The sequence below is a fragment of the Dendrobates tinctorius genome, unplaced genomic scaffold (assembly GCF_039654945.1).
Source record: "Dendrobates tinctorius isolate UK_male_01 unplaced genomic scaffold, ASM3965494v1 ptg000016l, whole genome shotgun sequence".
Taxonomy (NCBI): Eukaryota; Metazoa; Chordata; class Amphibia; order Anura; family Dendrobatidae; genus Dendrobates; species Dendrobates tinctorius.
This window is the reverse complement of record NW_027361684.1, coordinates 34,458,100-34,475,291: the sequence shown is the minus strand read 5'-3', so window position 1 is coordinate 34,475,291 and position 17,192 is coordinate 34,458,100. Positions and strand designations below refer to the sequence as shown.

The window sequence follows — 17,192 nt, the reverse complement described above, 5'->3', positions numbered from 1 at the left end:
CAACAAAGCTAACATTAAATGATTCAGAAATATACTCTATACAGTGTTAATGTGGTAACAATATTCTAGCTGCAAACATCTGGTTTGTAATGCAATATCTTCATAGGTGTATAGAGGCCCATTTCCAACAACCATCATGCCAGTGTTCTTATGGTACTTTGTGCTTGCTAACTGTGTAAGAAGGCTAATGGATGGTTAGAATACCCTTGAAAATCCTTGTGCAAGTATGTTAGCACAGCTGAAAACAGTTTGGCTGATTAGAGAAGCTATAAACCTGACCTTCCTTTGAGCTAGTTGAGAATCTGGAGCATTACATTTGTTGATTCCATTAAACTCTCACAATGGCCAGAAAAAAAAGAACTTTCATGTGAAACTCGACAGTCTATTCTTGTTCTTAGAAATGAAGGCTATTCCATGCGAGAAATTGCCAAGAAACTGAAGATTTCCTACAATAAGGTGTACTACTCCCTTCAGAGGAGAGCACAAACAGGCTCTAACCAGAGTAGAAAGAGAAGTGGGAGGCCCCGCTGCACAACTGAGCAACAAGACAAGTACATTAGAGTCTGTAGTTTGAGAAATTGACACCTCACAGGTCCTTCATTAAATAGTACACGCAAAACGCCAGTGTCAACGTCTACAGTGAATAGGCGACCCCGGGATGCTGGCTTTCAGGGCAGAGTGGCAAAAAAAAAGCCATATCTGAGACTGTCTAATAAAAGGAAAAGATTAATATGGGCAAAAGAACACAGACATTGAACAGAGGAAGATTGGTATAAAGTGTTTTTGACAGACGAATCCAAGTTTGAGGTGTTTGGATCACAAAGAAGAACATTTGTGAGACGCAGAACAACTGGAAAGATGCTGGAAGAGTGCCTGACTCCATCTGTCAAGCATGGTGGAGGTAATATGATGGTCTGGGGTTGCTTTGGTGCTGGTAAAGTGGGAGATTTGTACAAAGTAAAAGGGATTTTGAATAAGGAAGGTTATCACTCCATTTTGCAATGCCATGCCACACCCTGTGGACAGCGCTTGATTGGAGCCAATTTCATCCTACATCAGAACAATGACCCAAAGCACACCTCCAAATTATGCAAGAACTATTTATGGAAGAAGCAGGCAGCTGGTAGTCTATCTGTAATGGAGTGGCCAACGCAGTCACCAGATCTCAACCCCATTGAGCTGTTGTGGGAGCAGCTTGACCGTATGGTATGCAAAAAGTGCCCATCAAGACAAACCAACTTGTAGGAGGGGCTTCTGGAAGCATGGGGTGAAATTTCTCCAGATTGCCTCAGCAAATTATCTGCTAGAATGCCAAAGGTCTGCAATGCTGTAATTGCGGCAAAGGGAGCATTTTTTGACGAAAGCAAAATTTGAAGGAGAAAATTATTATTTCAAATAAAAATCTTTTTTTCAAACCTTGTCAATGTCTGGACTAGATTTTAAATTCATTTGGCAACTCATTTGATTAGTAAAAGTATGAGTTTTCATGGAAAACACAAAATTGTCTGGGTGACGCCAAACTTTTGAACGGTATTGTAGATGCTAAGTAGTGATAAGCGCATTACTTGGGTTTCCCAGAGCATGCTCGGGTGGTCTCCGAGTATTTTGTAGTGCTTGTAGATTTAGTTTTAGTCGCATCAGCTGCATGATTTACAGCTGCTAGACAGCCTGAATAGATGTGAGGAATGCCTGTTTGTTAGGCAATCATGTATTCAGGCTGGCGAGCAGCCACAAATCATGCAGCTGTGGTGATGAAAATTAATTCTCTGAGCACTACAAAATACTCGGAGACCACCCAAGCATGCTTTGGGAAACCCGAGCAACGAGTATACTCACTCATCACTCATGTTAAGCAAACTTTATGAACACTCACGTAGTTTAGAGGTGAGAGCAGAAGGGGCAAACTGCCTTGGAAGTAAGACATGGAACCTGTATCTATTAGAGGATTTGAGTGGTAATCTGGGTAAACTGAAATGTGTTATATGAGCTATATGGAGGATAAGATGGAGCTGGAGAGGTGTCTGATTTCAGTCAATGTAATCTATGAAAATGTGGACTTAAGGGGGTGTGATAATTTTATATTTGTTAAGTTTATTTTTGCTTCTATTCAGGCTTAGGTGATAAGCATGTTTAAATATGCTCTTTGTAACAATTCAATGCAACGTTTATAACTTGTAATATGCAACTTCATTACAAAATCAATAAAAATGATGTTTAAAAAAAAAGACATGGAACCTGGCGCTGGATCCAAGATGGGTTAGTAACAGAGATGCACCAACTCCTAAAGCTCTTGTATTAGAGAATATAAAAGTTAAAAAACCTGTGCCTCTTTATAACAATGCCATCTACTGTGCCTTATAATTCTGCCCTCCATCGTGCATCCCTCATTGTGCCTCTTACTTACCATTGTGTCTCATTTTCATAACACCCACATTTTAATATAACTGTAGATGAACCTCACATCCAAAACTCATACATTGATTCATGAAGCCCACAGCCCACAGCTAACTTCTTGGTGAGTTCCTGACCTTAAACCAACACAACGATACCACATCGGCATGGTGAGAAACTCAGGTGCCTCACAGCACACCCCTTGAGAAAGGCCATTTCGCTGAAATGCGCATGGGGGGGCACGCTTGGGTGGACCTCATCTATATACCAGGAAAGGTAATATCTACAGTTAGGTCCATATATATTTGGACAGAGACAACATTTTTCTCATTTTGGCTCTAGACATTACCACAATGAATTTTAAACAAAACAATTCAGATGCAGTTGAAGTTCCGACTTTCAGCTTTCATTTGAGGGTATCCACATTAAAATTGGATGAAGGGTTTAGGAGTTTCAGCTCCTTAACATGTGCCACCCTGTTTTTAAAGGGACCAAAAGTAATTGGACAATTGACTCCAAGGCGATTTCATGGACAGGTGTGGGCAGTCCCTTCGTTATGTCATTCTCAATTAAGCAGATAAAAGGCCTGGAGTTGAATTGAGGTGTGGTGCTTGCATTTGGAAGGTTTTGCTGTGAAGGAAATATGACATCAAAGGAGCTCTCCATGCAGGTGAAACAAGCCATCCTTAAGCTGCAAAAACAGAAAAAACCCATCCGAGAAATTGCTACAACATTAGGAGTGGCAAAATCTACAGTTTGGTACATCCTGAGAAAGAAAGAAAGCACTGGTGAACTCATCAATGCAAAAAGACCTGGGCGCCCACGGAAGACAATAGTGGTGGATGATCGCAGAATAGTCTCCATGGTGAAGAGAAACCCCTTCACAACAGCCAACCAAGTGAACAACACTCTCCAGGAGGTAGGCGTATCAATATCCAAATCTACCATAAAGAGAAGACTGCATGAAAGTAAATACAGAGGGTTCACTGCACGGTGCAAGCCACTCATAAGCATCAAGAATAAAAAGGCTAGACTGGACTTTGCTTAAAAACATCTTAAAAAGCCAGCACAGTTCTGGAAGAACGTTCTTTGGACAAATGAAACAAAGATCAACCTCTACCAGAATGATGAAAAGAGAAAAGTATGGCTCTGGCGTGGTACAGCTCATGATCCAAAGCATACCACATCATCTGTAAAACACAGCGGAGGCAGTGTGATGGCTTGGGCATGCATGGCTGCCAGTGGTACTGGGTCACTAGTGTTTATTGATGATGTGACACAGGACAGAAGCAGCCGAATGAATTCTGAGGTATTCAGAGCCATACTGTGTGCTCAGATCCAGCCAAATGCAGCCAAACTGATTGGTCGTCGTTTCATACTACAGATGGACAATGACCCAAAACATAAAGCCAAAGCAACCCAGGAGTTTTATTAAAGCAAAGAAGTGGAATATTCTTGAATGGCCAAGTCAATCACCTGATCTCAACCCAATTGAGCATGCATTTCACTTGTTAAAGACTAAACTTCAGACAGAAAGGCCCACAAGCAAACAGCAACTGAAAACCACCGCAGTGAAGGCCTGGCAGAGCATCAAAAAGGAGGAAACACAGCGTCTGGTGATGTCCATGAGTTCAAGACTTCAGGCAGTCATTGCCAACAAAGGGTTTTCAACCAAGTACTAGAAATGAACATTTTATTTACAATTATTTAATCTGTCCAATTACTTTTGGTCCCTTTAAAAACAGGGTGGCACATGTTAAGGAGCTGAAACTCCTGAACCCTTCATCCAATTTTAATGTGGATACCCTCAAATGAAAGCTGAAAGTCTGAACTTCAACTGCATCTTAATTGTTTTGTTTAAAATTCATTGTGGTAATGTCTAGAACCAAAATTAGAAAAATGTTGTCTCTGTCCAAATATATATGGACCTAACTGTACATCTAGACAAACTATCTTTGATGGTATTATACTATACATTGTGTTTACCATGCCTGGCTGCTTTATTATGATCAGGGATGTTAACATATATCTTTGCATTATGTTATCATGTTATGTTGAAATCATTTTCATATCCCTTTGGTCCATATACCCATTGTGTGCCCCATTGTGCTCATGTGCTTGTTATGGTCAATTGACTTTTTTCACCCCCTTTCCCTCATTCCTGATAAATTCTAATAAAATTACAATTTTGTATTTTCATATTTATTAGTATTGGACTTTTTTTCGCTTCTCTGCTCTCTTTATATGTATATGATTTTTTGAGATTGTCCAATTATGGGACCCATTGTATAGCGTCTTGTTGAGATGCAATTTTTCATCTTTTACTAATTATCATACGGGTATTGCTTCCATGAAACTGTTATGATTTTAATATAACTGTAGGTGAACCTCACATCCAAAACTCATACATTGATTCATGAAGCCCACAGCCCACAGCTAACCTCTTGGTGAGTTCCTGACCTTAAACCAACACAAAGATACCAAATCGGCATGGTGAGAAACTCAGGTGCCTCTCAGCACGAGGTGCAAGGCAAAGCCCCCACACCTCCAGGTCACACCACCCCACTATAGGTTCAGCCCCACAGCAATATTGACCAGCATACAGCACCAACATCAAGTGAAATGAGCTACAAAAACCTCATCTTCCACATGGTCGCAGACAAAAAGTTGACAAAAAAAATCCAGTCCTGCCTATGACCCCTTTATTAGAGGATTGCTTTTCAGCTTTGTGTATCATGATGCACTTAGTGCCATATGTCTCAGAGTTCGTAACTAAGTTGTGATATCAGAAATGTTGGTCGAATTTAATGGTGGTGACTTCTGATATGTATGGAGGAACAGCTCGGACTGAAGATGTCGGACCAGCAGGATACTGGATTAGATGGATTAGGAGGTCAGCACCTGAGAATAGCGAAGCTGGACATGCAGGACACAATGTAGAACAGCGAGGAACAGTGGAGCCGGATATGCAGTCAGATACCTAGATACAGCTGAATGGAGTATGCAGACAGGACCTTGGAACAGCAAAGCAGAGTATGGAGAGATGGACCTAGATACAAGAGATGCAAGTGTGTGGCTAGCATCTAAGAGCATCAGAGTGAGGTATACAGACAGGCACCTTTATACTTCAGAACCAAGTGTTTAGATAGCACTTTGGAATGCTTGAGATGTAAGAGGCAATCTTTAGTGGATGTATAGTAAAGCCCTGCAAAAGAACAGAGCTGGCTTGGATTAGCTTGAGGACAAAACAGCACTACTTGTCAGAAAAATGTACACTGCAACAAATAGGGAAAATTCCAATATTCTCCATAAAAAATATCAAATCTATTCTAAATGTTGAACCAACGATATATGGATTTAAGAATTGTGGTGGAATTGTATAGGTTATCTACATTGTGATTTCTTAGCTACACACAGTAATAGCATGCTTGTGTATATTTGTTTCCACATCCTGTTTGTATTCAGCCACACTTCCTTTCCAACAATAGGGAATTCCATTTCTGGACTTTCTCAGATTTCAGAGGCTGCTCAATATACAATGTAACACGGCAGAATTGCTGACATCTATAAATGTCAATGTCCGTAACAAGTCATTTTAAAGAAAACACAAATCTTGCAAAAACCTCTTCTTCAATATTAGGTAGATATACTACTGGAACAGACTAAGGGACCTTTTTAAATGCTTAGGAAGCCTTTACGTGTGTTTTTATGTTAATTATCTAATTTACTGAGATAATGACTTTTGGGTTTTCATTGGCTGTAAGCCATAATCATCAACATTAACAGAAATAAACACGTGAAATAGATCACTCTGTAACGACGCTATATAATATATGAAGTTCACTTTTTGTATTGAAGAACTGAAATAACTTATATGATATTCTAATTTAGTGAGAAGCACTTGTACATGGCAAAACTAAAAAGCATCTATATGTAGAGTACTGTCCAAAAGTTTTAGGCAAGTGTGGAATAAATGCTGCAAAGTAAGAATGCTTTCAAAAATAAAAATGTTAATAGTTTATTTTTAGAAATTAACAAAAGGCAAAGTGAATGAACAAAAGAGAAATGGAAAATCTAAATGATATCAATATTTGGTGTGACCACAATTCGTCCTCAAAACGTAATCAAAGCTTCAATTCTCCTAGGTACACTTGCAAACAGTATATGAAGAAACTTGGCAGAGAGGTTGTCCCAAACATCTTGGACAACAAACCACCGATCTTCTGTAGATGTAGGCTAGCTCAAGTTCTTCTGTCTCTTCATGTAATACCAGACAGACTTGATGATGTTGAGATTAGGCTTTTGTGAGGCCATATCATCACTTCTAAGACTCCATGTTCTTCTTTATGTTGAAGATAGTTTTTAGTGTTATTGGGTCTATGTTTGGCGTCGATGTCATGCTGCAGAATACATTTGGAGCCAACCAGATGCCTCCCTGAATGTATTGTATGATGGATAAGTATTTGCCTGTAAGTCCACAAGTCACAAAGACAGAGTACTACGCAGTAACATCACCGAGAGTTACAGATGTCTGGATGGAGCAAATTTAATCTAAGATATGCTTTTCTTCCTCAGTGATAAGTCACTGCATCACCTACTCTTCTTACATAGCTGCTTGTGATTGTCAATTAGTACACATAGTAAGATAGTTAGTAAGGCCGAAAAAAGACATTAGTCCATCCAGTTTAGCCTATAAAATTCTGTCAGAATAAATCCCCAGACCTACGTCCTTCTACTGTAAGATACAATATTGTTACGTTCCAGGAAGACATCCAGGCCTCTCTTGAACACGTCGACTGAGTTCGCCATCACCACCTCCTCAGGCAGGGAATTCCAGATTCCCACTGCCCTAACAGTAAGAATCCTCTTCTATGTTGGTGGAAAAACCTTTTCTCCTCCAGTCGCAGAGAATGCCCCCTTGTGACCATCACCTTCCTTTGTATAAACAGATCCTCGGAGAGATATTTGGATTGTCCCCTTATATACTTATACATGGTTATTAGATCGCCCCTCAGTCGTCTTTTTTCTAGACTAAATAATCCTAATTTTGCTAATCTCTCTGGGTATTGTAGTTCCCCCATCCCCTTTATTAATAGTGTTGCCCTCCTTTGTACCTGCTCTAGTTTCATTATATCCTTCCTGAGCACCGGTGCCCAAAACTGCGGTCTAACCAGAGATTTGTACAGAGGCATTATAATGTTCACATCATGTGTATCCAGACCTCTTTTAATGCACCCGATGATCCTGTTTGCCTTGGCAGCTGCTGCCTGGCACTGGCTGCTCCAGGTAAGTTTATCATTAACTAGGATCCCCAGGTCCTTATCCATGTCAGATTTACCCAGTGGTTTCCCGTTCAGTGTGTAATGGTGATATTGATTCCCATGTGTATAACCTTACATTTATCATTGTTAAACTGCATCTGCCATCTTTCAGCCCAAGTTCCCAACTTATCCAGATCCATCTGTAGCAGAATGCTATCTTCTCTTGTAGTGACTGCTTTACATAGTTTTGTATGATCTGCAAATATCGATATTTTACTGTGCAAACCTTCTACCAGATCGTTAATATATATGTTGAAGAGAATAGGTCCCAACACCGACCCCTGCGGTACCCCACTGGTCACAGCGACCCAGTTAGAGAATATACCATTTATAACCACCCTCTGCTTTCTATCACTAAGCCAGTTACTTACCCATTTACACACATTTTCCCCCAGACCCAGCATTCTCATTTTGTGTACCAACCTCTTGCGTGACAGAGTATCAAACGCTTTGGAAAAATCAAGATATACTACATCCAATGACTCATCTTGGTCCAGTTGTACGTGTTGTAATAATTCCTTTAGATTGTCCTCAATACCAATGTGATCATATTGGAAATAACATTTTCAATGAGTGCTGTTTAAAATAAATAGAAATAAATATATGGCTTTTATTACTGTCCTGCAAAAAATATTAATTTATTTTTATTATTTCTATAGAAAGTAAAATGCTTAAAAAATAAAGAGATACAAAAAAATGACTTCAATTACAAACTGCTAAGATACTAACAAAGGTTGATGCATATTTATGCAATAAATGTTACACTGGTTTCTTAGTTTAGACTCTTGCACAGGAGGTATTTATTTTTATACTGGTTCTTCTTTGTAAGTCATTTAGGGTGTATGCAGACACACTCTCTCCTGCTACCGTTTCACTATTACTGTAGGTGCGCTGGTGCATATCTCTGTGTGCATTTATTACATATTTGCCTAAAGTTACTTTTAAGTTCGCTTAAAAATTATCCTTAATGGCAGCAAATAATCCTGTGTAAACAGGACATGTGCTGCCAAGAGCAAGAACAGAATGATCTATTAACGGTTATGTGTGCATCAAAAGCACTGTCACTCTATCTATACAGGCAATCGAAAAACCGCTGATTGGTAGTGAGTGTATGACCGGCGTCCACGCTCTCCTAGGTGCCAGTGGGCTGTAAGAGTACTCACTCAAAAAGTAATATCAATATACAGTACATACCAATATGGAGAAAATTGCATATTTTTTCGTGGAGCGTATTTAAGCTATATTCAAACCTAAAAAGGAAAGAAAGGGTTATTATAGTCTGCTTGGTGCCTTTGTCAGGGTCCAGATGAAATAATTTTTGTTTTGATATGTATTGTATCCTCATCCCTTTAAAGAGCAACAAAAGCAATTTGTTGAAAAAGTGATATCAAAAGTTTAAAAGTTTACACAGTTTGTGCCCTGCACTTTACATAATGTACCGTAATAGGTAAGCCACCGCTCTATATCACTGCTGCAGTGATATCCCCAAAAAACATATATGAATATAAGTCATTATTGCTTCTGGATATGCTGATAGACTGACCTGAATACCTGCGCACAGTCTACAAGAGAGGATGATAGATCCGTCAGTCATGGTGACGGAATCCAGAGGTGATAGAGGTTGGATGTTCGGTCAAATACGAGATCCAGCATTGAGAGCACCCGGCCGGTGGGGTCTCTCAAAAAATAAATGTTTGCACTGCCTCAGTGACGTCACTGCAAAACTATGGCCGTCAGGAGAGATTAAAAAAATGTGCCATGCACTATATTTCATCAGGGATATCACAGGTTTTCATACTTTTTATTGTAGCATGTATTAGCCAGCGGGTTAGTCACACATGACTGATCGATCATCCTTTCTTTTGCGGACTGTGCACAGGCGTACAGGTCAGTCTAGCTCTTGCAGTACACCCCAGAGCACTATAAACTTGTACCCATATATGTTTCCTTGGGATATTACTGGAGCAGTAATATAGAGGGATGACCTCTTACATTGTGTAGCACTAGGGGCACATATATTTACACTTCACGGGCAGCAGGTCCATGGAGAGTCTGAAAACTGGGGTGAAGATGAAACCTTTGACTGAGTCATAGAGGGTGTTCAGACCCCAATTAGACTCTGCATGTGCTTTCTTCAGCGATGTGTATCTTTATAGATAGGAGCAACAATGTAGTCTACATTTAAAGGACTGTTTCCTTCTCCAAGATGCTATCCCAATATGTAGGCTACTAAGAGAAAAAATAAGCTACGAGTGCTCTATAGTAAAACAGCATAGTTTTATTAAGTATAAATAATTAGGTAACAAAAACCCTCAAAAGCCAGACATACTAATATCCCCTTGAGAAAGCTGTACCCCTAAAGCGAAACGTGCGTCGGGTCATTTTTCGTTAGGGGCTACCTTTACCACCACTTGGCACTTTAACGGTAAGCGTGATCACTAACTATATTACATGTTTTTGATTCTTGTTGTACTAATGGTGACCTGCGGTGATCAGGCATTGCCTATTTATGATATTTAGCTTTTTTAGCTCTTCACTATGGAAGGGTACCCCCTTTTTCTCCCACTTTATTATCTTGTACCTCTAGTATGTCTTGTTTGTGACAGGTTTTGTTTCTTAATTATTTATACTTAATAAAACTAGGCTGTTTTACTATAAAGCACTCGCAGCTTACTTTTTCTCATTGTAGCCTAATCTACTTAAGTGAGTGCAGTCACTGGGGGCCTCTCTTTTTTGTTGCCACATGGCACATTGGTCCCTAGCTGTGCTATGAAGAGTCTGGATTCATGTCTATCCCAATATGTAGTAGGTTTAATAGTAAAGGGGTTATCCGGTCCTAATCAATAAGTCTGCAGTCACGAAGAGTGACTCCAGACTTATGAATCCACCCCAGTGCACGTGCTGTGGGTATTCACCAGTTTTTGAGCTGGGACCGGAGGGTATGTATGCGTTATACATACTCCCAGTCAGAGCCCGTCCAGTGTGTACAAGTGTATGGAGCGAGGTCGTGCCCACTGGACGGGCTCTGGCTTGATCTATGTATGCTGCTCAGAAATCGGTGAATCCCTGCAGCACACAGTGCGTGCACTGCTGGTGGGATTCATAAGTCAGCACTTTCACAGAGTGACTGTAGACTTATCGATTTTAACCGGACAACCCCTTTAATAACATTAGCAAATACCTCCAATTAGAAATTTTGTATAGTTCTTCAGATTCGCTATGTCGCTCACCTCATATAGGGCATTGCAGTAGATTAAGTATCCATGGTTACAACCACTCATATAGTGACAGTTAGAAAGCTCTAAGTGGTCGTAACCATGGATACCTAAGCGAATCTGAAGAACTATACTAATTTTCTAACTGGAGCTATTTGCTTTTTATTATTATTACACCTGCTACATATTGGGATAGGATCTTGTAGATGGGAATTTTCCTTTAACACAGTTTCTTAGCACGGTTTGCAAACCATCTGCCTAGTGTCAATTTTAGGATGTCACTAAAAGAAAATGATGAAACTAAATCAACTTCCTGCTTCTCCCTTCCCTTAGTGTCACCAAAGGGCTGGTGTGCTGCCCAGGCTGGAAACCGGAAGGACGAGAGTGCACAGCTGGTAAGAAAGTCTATCCCTAAAAGTTGGCAGAATGACTTTCATTTTAATGTGTGCTAGTGGTCATAACTACTGTCTGGAATAAAGTGCTCAGCCCTCCTAATTATTATAGAGAATCTGTCATAATTAAATTCTTTTCATGCTCTCACAGAAAGTCAGTCCTTGTCTTCATGGTAATAATGCTTTCTATGAGGTCCTCAGCTCAGGAAAGTAGCATAGAAGATTCTTCCTAGACCCTTCTCTAGCAGAGAGGACAATTGTTGACTTACTGCCGTGGAGTGAACGTGAGTTCAGAGATGATAATTACATGACTGTGTCTCTTTAGCTGTCCTTGCATTATAACAGATATGGGGTCAAGATTGACAAATTTACTTTAACAAGCACTCCTCAAGGGGGATAAGGGGTTGAGCAATTATAGAGAATTATTTTTAGAATTAAAAAAAATACCATATTGCAATGTACTTTCTTTATTACTCACAGTGTTCAAGCTTTTTGCAGTCATCCCAAAGAACCATTTCTTTTATTTTTTTTCTAGAGGCTATTAAAAATGCATCTTAGTCATATAATTAATGTCATATATTGTACACATATAGTGGTAAAAATCAGCACCTTATTGTTCGTGAGCATCTTCCTAAATGCAAAATTACAAATAAAGCAACTATTATACTATTCATTAAAAATGTCCTTATTGTTTGCCCCTGTAGAGTCTCTATAATTCCTTCAGATAGTTGTCTGTTCTGCAGCTTCCAACATACAGTGGGTACATAAAGTATTCAGATCCCTTTACATTTTTCACTCTTTGTTTCATTGCAGCCATTTGCTTAATTCAAGAAAGTTCATTTTTTCCCTCATTAATGTACACTCTGCACCCCATCTTCACTGAAAAAAAACAGAAATATAAAATTTTTTGCAAATTTCTTAAAAAAGAAAAACTGAAATATCACATGGTCTTAAGTATTCAGACTCTTTGTTCAGACATTCATATTTAAGTCACATGCTGTCCATTTTCTTGTGATCCTCCCTGAGATGGTTCTACTCCTTCATTGGAGTCCAGCTGTGTTTAATTAAACTGATAGGACTTGATCTGTAAAGGCACACACCTGTCTATAGAAGACCTCACAGTGCATGTCAGACCAAATGAGAATCATGAGGTCAACGAAATTGCTCAAGGAGCTCAGAGACAGAATTGTGGCAAGGCACAGAACTGGCCAAGGTTACAAAATAATTTCTGCAGTACTCAAGGTTCCTAAGAGCACACTGGCCTCCATAATCCTTAAATGGAAGAAGTTTTGTACCACCAGAAGTCTTCCTAGACCTGGCCGTCAAGCCAAACTGAGCAATCATGGGAGAAGAGCTTTGGTGAGAGAGATAAAGAAGAACCCCAAGATCACTGTGGCTGAGCTCCACAGATGCAGTAGGGAGATGAGAGAAAGTTCCACAAAGTCAACTATCACTGCAGCCCTCCACCAGTCGGGCCTTCATGGCAGAGTGGCACAACGAAAGCCTCTCCTCAGTGCCAGACATATGAAAGCCCGCATAGAGTTTGCTAAAAAAAACACATGAAGGACTCCCAAACTATGAGAAATAAGATTCTCTGGTCTGATGAGACAAAGCTAGAACTTTTTGGTGATAATTCTAAGTGGTATGTGTGGAGAAAACCAGGCACTGCTCATCACCTGCCCAATACAATACCAACAGTGAAACATGGTGGTGGCAGCATCATGCTATGTGAGTGTTTTTCAGCTGCAGGGACATGACGACTGGTTGCAATTGAAGGAAACATGAATGCAGCAAAGTACAGAGAATGAAAACCTCTTCCAGAGTGCTCTGGACCTCAGACTTGGTCGAAGGTTCACCTTCCAACAAGACAATGACCTTAAGCACACAGCTAAAATAACAATGGAGTGGCTTCAGAACTACTCTGTGACCATTCTTGACTGGCCCAGCCAGAGCCCTGACCTAAACCCAATTGAGCATCTCTGGAGAGACCTGAAAATGGCTGTCCACCAACGTTCACCATCCAACCTGACAGAACTGGAGAGGATATGCAAGGAAGAGTGGCAGAGGATCCCCAAATCCAGGTGTGAAAAACTTGTTGCATCATTCCCAAGAACACTCATGGCTGTACTAGCTCAAAAGGGTGCTCCTACTCAATACTGAGCAAAAGGTCTGATTACTTATGGCAATATGATATTTTAGTTTTTCTTCTTTAATACATTTGCAAAAATTTCTATATTTTTGTTTTTGTCTCAGTCAAGATGGGGTGCAGAGTGTACATTAATGAGAAAAAAATGAACTTTTTTGAATTTACCAAATGGCTGCAATGAAACAAAGAGTGAAAAATTTAAAGGGGTCTGAATACTTTCTGTACCCACTGTATATTGAACAACACATTACTGCAGATTGTGTTTTCTTTCTCTCTTTCTATCCCATTGAAAAGTTAAGTCATTGACTTTAGAAAAGAATACAGAATATGGACTAGTACATGAGAGCATTACCAATTACTGTGAAGGTCACAACAACATGCGAAAAGTCTGAAACTAGGAGCTTGCTGCACAATGCATATCAGGTAGTCTGAAAATGAACAAAGTGTGGTGCAATGACCACTGTGTCTGCTATGGGGCACTGTGTGGATGTCCCAAGAGAGAGGATGAGTGTCATAATATGGAAGGACCGTTATGTATCTCAAGGTGGGTGGCCTTGAGATGGAGACTTATGGGTATGTGTTGTTCAGCAATGATATTGCTGAGGTGTTGCTTCAATGTGTCAGGGAGAAGTCTCCAGGTAACTAGGGAGATGGGCAGATCTAGTTACCTACAAACCCACCCAGGGGGTGTGTTTAAAGAATACTGTTGTAAAGAGTGTGAGTGGTTGAAGGACCTGTGATGAGGTCATAGTCATGTGACCCAGTGGGCGTGGCTATGGACCATATAATTTGGCCAGGGTAGGTTACATGTGGTGAATGCTGGGACCTGGTTGGTCCAGTGTGAAAGGCCCTGTCAGAGAGAGATGGGGGCGTCTTCATGACAGCAGGGAATGCTGTGTTGAATGGCTGCACGTGCCTGGGAATTCCCTGGAGGGAATGGACGTCTGCCGCATGGTGAATGAACCGTGAGCTAACCCTGACGGGGTGAGATAACACTGAGGCTGAAGAGCCTGTGTAATGGACATTTGCTTAACCTGTGTGAGTACAGGATAACCAGAGTGAAGCTCGGTATTGGACGCTATGCTGTAATGTGAAGTGTATATTGCTGCTGTGGGTTTATGATAGAGGAATAAACCGCATGGACTATGTTATGTTGTATGGAAAACCCGGTGCCGGATGTGTTTTATTCGCTGCCTAGTGAGGATCCCCTAACTGAATGACAGCGCTACCTCACAAAAAAAATAAAGACTTCAGTCTTTTAACAATGCAGCATTTTAAACTCAAGGTAACCAATTAGAAATGTAAAAATTATTTTTACATGTCATGTGTGCATAGCCTTTGTACATTAGGCTAGAGATAATCTATATAGGAAATGTGGAATTCTTGTATAACTTTTCATCATGTCAAAATAAGATTTGTTTGCTGAAATGATAACTACTTTTTCAGCCTGACCTTATAATATATGCCAATATGTATATTACCAATCTATAATTTTATTATATATTATTTACAAACCCAATTCAAAAAAAAGTTGGGACGCTGTGTAAAATGTAAAGAAAACAAGTATGCAATGGTTTGGAAATATTTTATAGCCATATTTTACATAACATAGAACACAGATCAGAAGGCGAAAGTTAAAGACTTTTCAATTAAAGAGAACCTGTCATTTAAAATAACTCTATTAACCTGCAGATATCTGGTTAATCTGTAGATTAAAAGCGCTCTGACACTATGTGGCCGGCATTCTGAAAGCTCCGCTGCCGGAAGGAAAATTAATTTTATTCCCCTCGTTAGGCTTACTCTTTCAGTCATAGGGGTGGCATTGTCACGTTTTCAGTCACCACTATGTGCATAGAGAGCGATGACTGTAACCACACCTTCGACACTGATTGATAGCCAGCTTTAATGCTCAGCCGGCTGCCAGTCAGCACTGGGGGTGCAGTTACAGCCAACGCTCTCTATGCATCATCTGAGGTCTCCATAAAGAATTTTACATTTTTATTTATTTGACCACAGAAAAGTTTGAGTTGTGGCCTCAGTCCATTTAAATGAGCTTTGGCCCCTAAAAAATGTCAACGTTACTGGATTATGTTGCTATATTTACTCGCTTATATATCACCATCATATTCCCTGATGCTTTACAGATATTAACATCATTGTCCCCAATGGGGTTCTCAATCTAAATTTCCTATCAATATCTCTTTGGAGTGTAGGAAGAAAACCAGAGAACTTGGACAAAACCCACACAGATCCGGGGAGAACATACAATCAAATGTGACTTTTTATTTGCAGCATAGAATTTTCACTGTCATTTGTGGATTGCATGGCAAACGGTGTTCATAGTTCACACAATGATTTCTGAAACTATTCCTGAGCCCATACAATGATTTCCACTACCGAATCATGCCTGTTTTTAATGCAGTGCTCACTGAGGGTCAGTTGATTATGTGCTTTCAATATTGACAATCGGTATCGTCCCTTGTGCACATGGATTTCTCCAAAATCCCTGAATCTTTTCTTGTTTTGTACTGTAGATGGTGGGATATTCAAAGTCTTTCTAAATTTAAGTTGAGGAACATTTTTTTTTTTTAATTGCTCCACAATTTTTGGATGCAGTTGTTCACAGACTGGTGACCCTCTGACCATCTTTGCTTCTGAGAGACTCTGCCTCTCTATCATAATTTTTTATACATAGTCACAACCTTTAAAAATTGACCCTACTGCTGTTTTTCATTAGTTTGATTTACTTTTCAAACCTTTTTTTTAACCAAGCCTCAACTTTTGGGTCTATGTGGTGCTGCAGTGGTTGCACCAATGAAGTGTCATTCCCTGATCCTCTTATTATAATGCAATAATATAATAGTAATAAGGAAGGCAGTAATCCACAAAGCAACATGCCACAATAAGGAAAGTTGCTGAAAGACCCGGTCTGCAGGGCGCAAAGGACAGGATTCTATTGATGCAAAAAATTCTTCATTTATTAAAGAAACAATTGGAATTTAAAAGAGCCCACAACGCGTTTCAGCGGAATAGATCCGTCTTCCTCAGGTGGCATTATACACTCAATGAAAAGGGGGATGTATTTAAAGGAACAGCAACCAATAAAAATGCAGAAGCATCGGATCCTCATCTGCATACCAATACCCACGCATAGCTGACGCTCCTATAGACCGTCCCATCTGACGTTCTTACAAACAGATATGGAGACTCAGGAAGGGAACTACTCTCTGTGATGTCCATATGCCGTGGTTGTGCCGTGTCATTTGCTCACCAGAACTATTATGACTGACAGCAATGTAATGTATTAACACATTACAGTATACCGTAATTAGCTTTCCAACATGAAATAACCCTTTTAATATGTTTATAAGAACTGTATTGAATTGAACTCATTTGTAATTATGACTTTTCTTTCACCCCAGCAATTTGTGAAGGGGCTGATGCCTGCAAAACAGATGAAGTTTGCCTAAGACCAGGAGTATGTGGTTGTAAACCAGGTTTCTTTGGTGCTGATTGCTATTCACGTGAGTACAGCTACATATTTGTAATGTATAAATGCAGAATTAGTTTACATGTATATGAAGCCTTGAAAAAGTGTATCCACATGCAAAACGGCTGTAGGTAAATTACACTTCCATGTGCCTGCTATCCAGAAATAAAGGAAGCTGAATGGACATTTGGTGAGTGCTGTGGATTGTATCCTCTGAAATTGGCTTACATTATTATT

At 39.9% G+C, this 17,192-nt stretch overlaps 1 protein-coding gene across 1 annotated transcript in view; it reads left to right on the top strand.

Moving 5' to 3' along the window:
* The window catches only part of SCARF1 (scavenger receptor class F member 1), a 104,588-nt gene that overhangs the window by 4,987 nt on the left and 82,409 nt on the right, over positions 1-17,192 (top strand). Inside the window, exons 2-3 of the mRNA XM_073565662.1 lie at positions 11,261-11,322; positions 16,888-16,989. Of these exons, the coding sequence (XP_073421763.1) occupies positions 11,261-11,322; positions 16,888-16,989 (164 nt within the window). The remainder of the gene's footprint in view (positions 1-11,260; positions 11,323-16,887; positions 16,990-17,192) is intronic.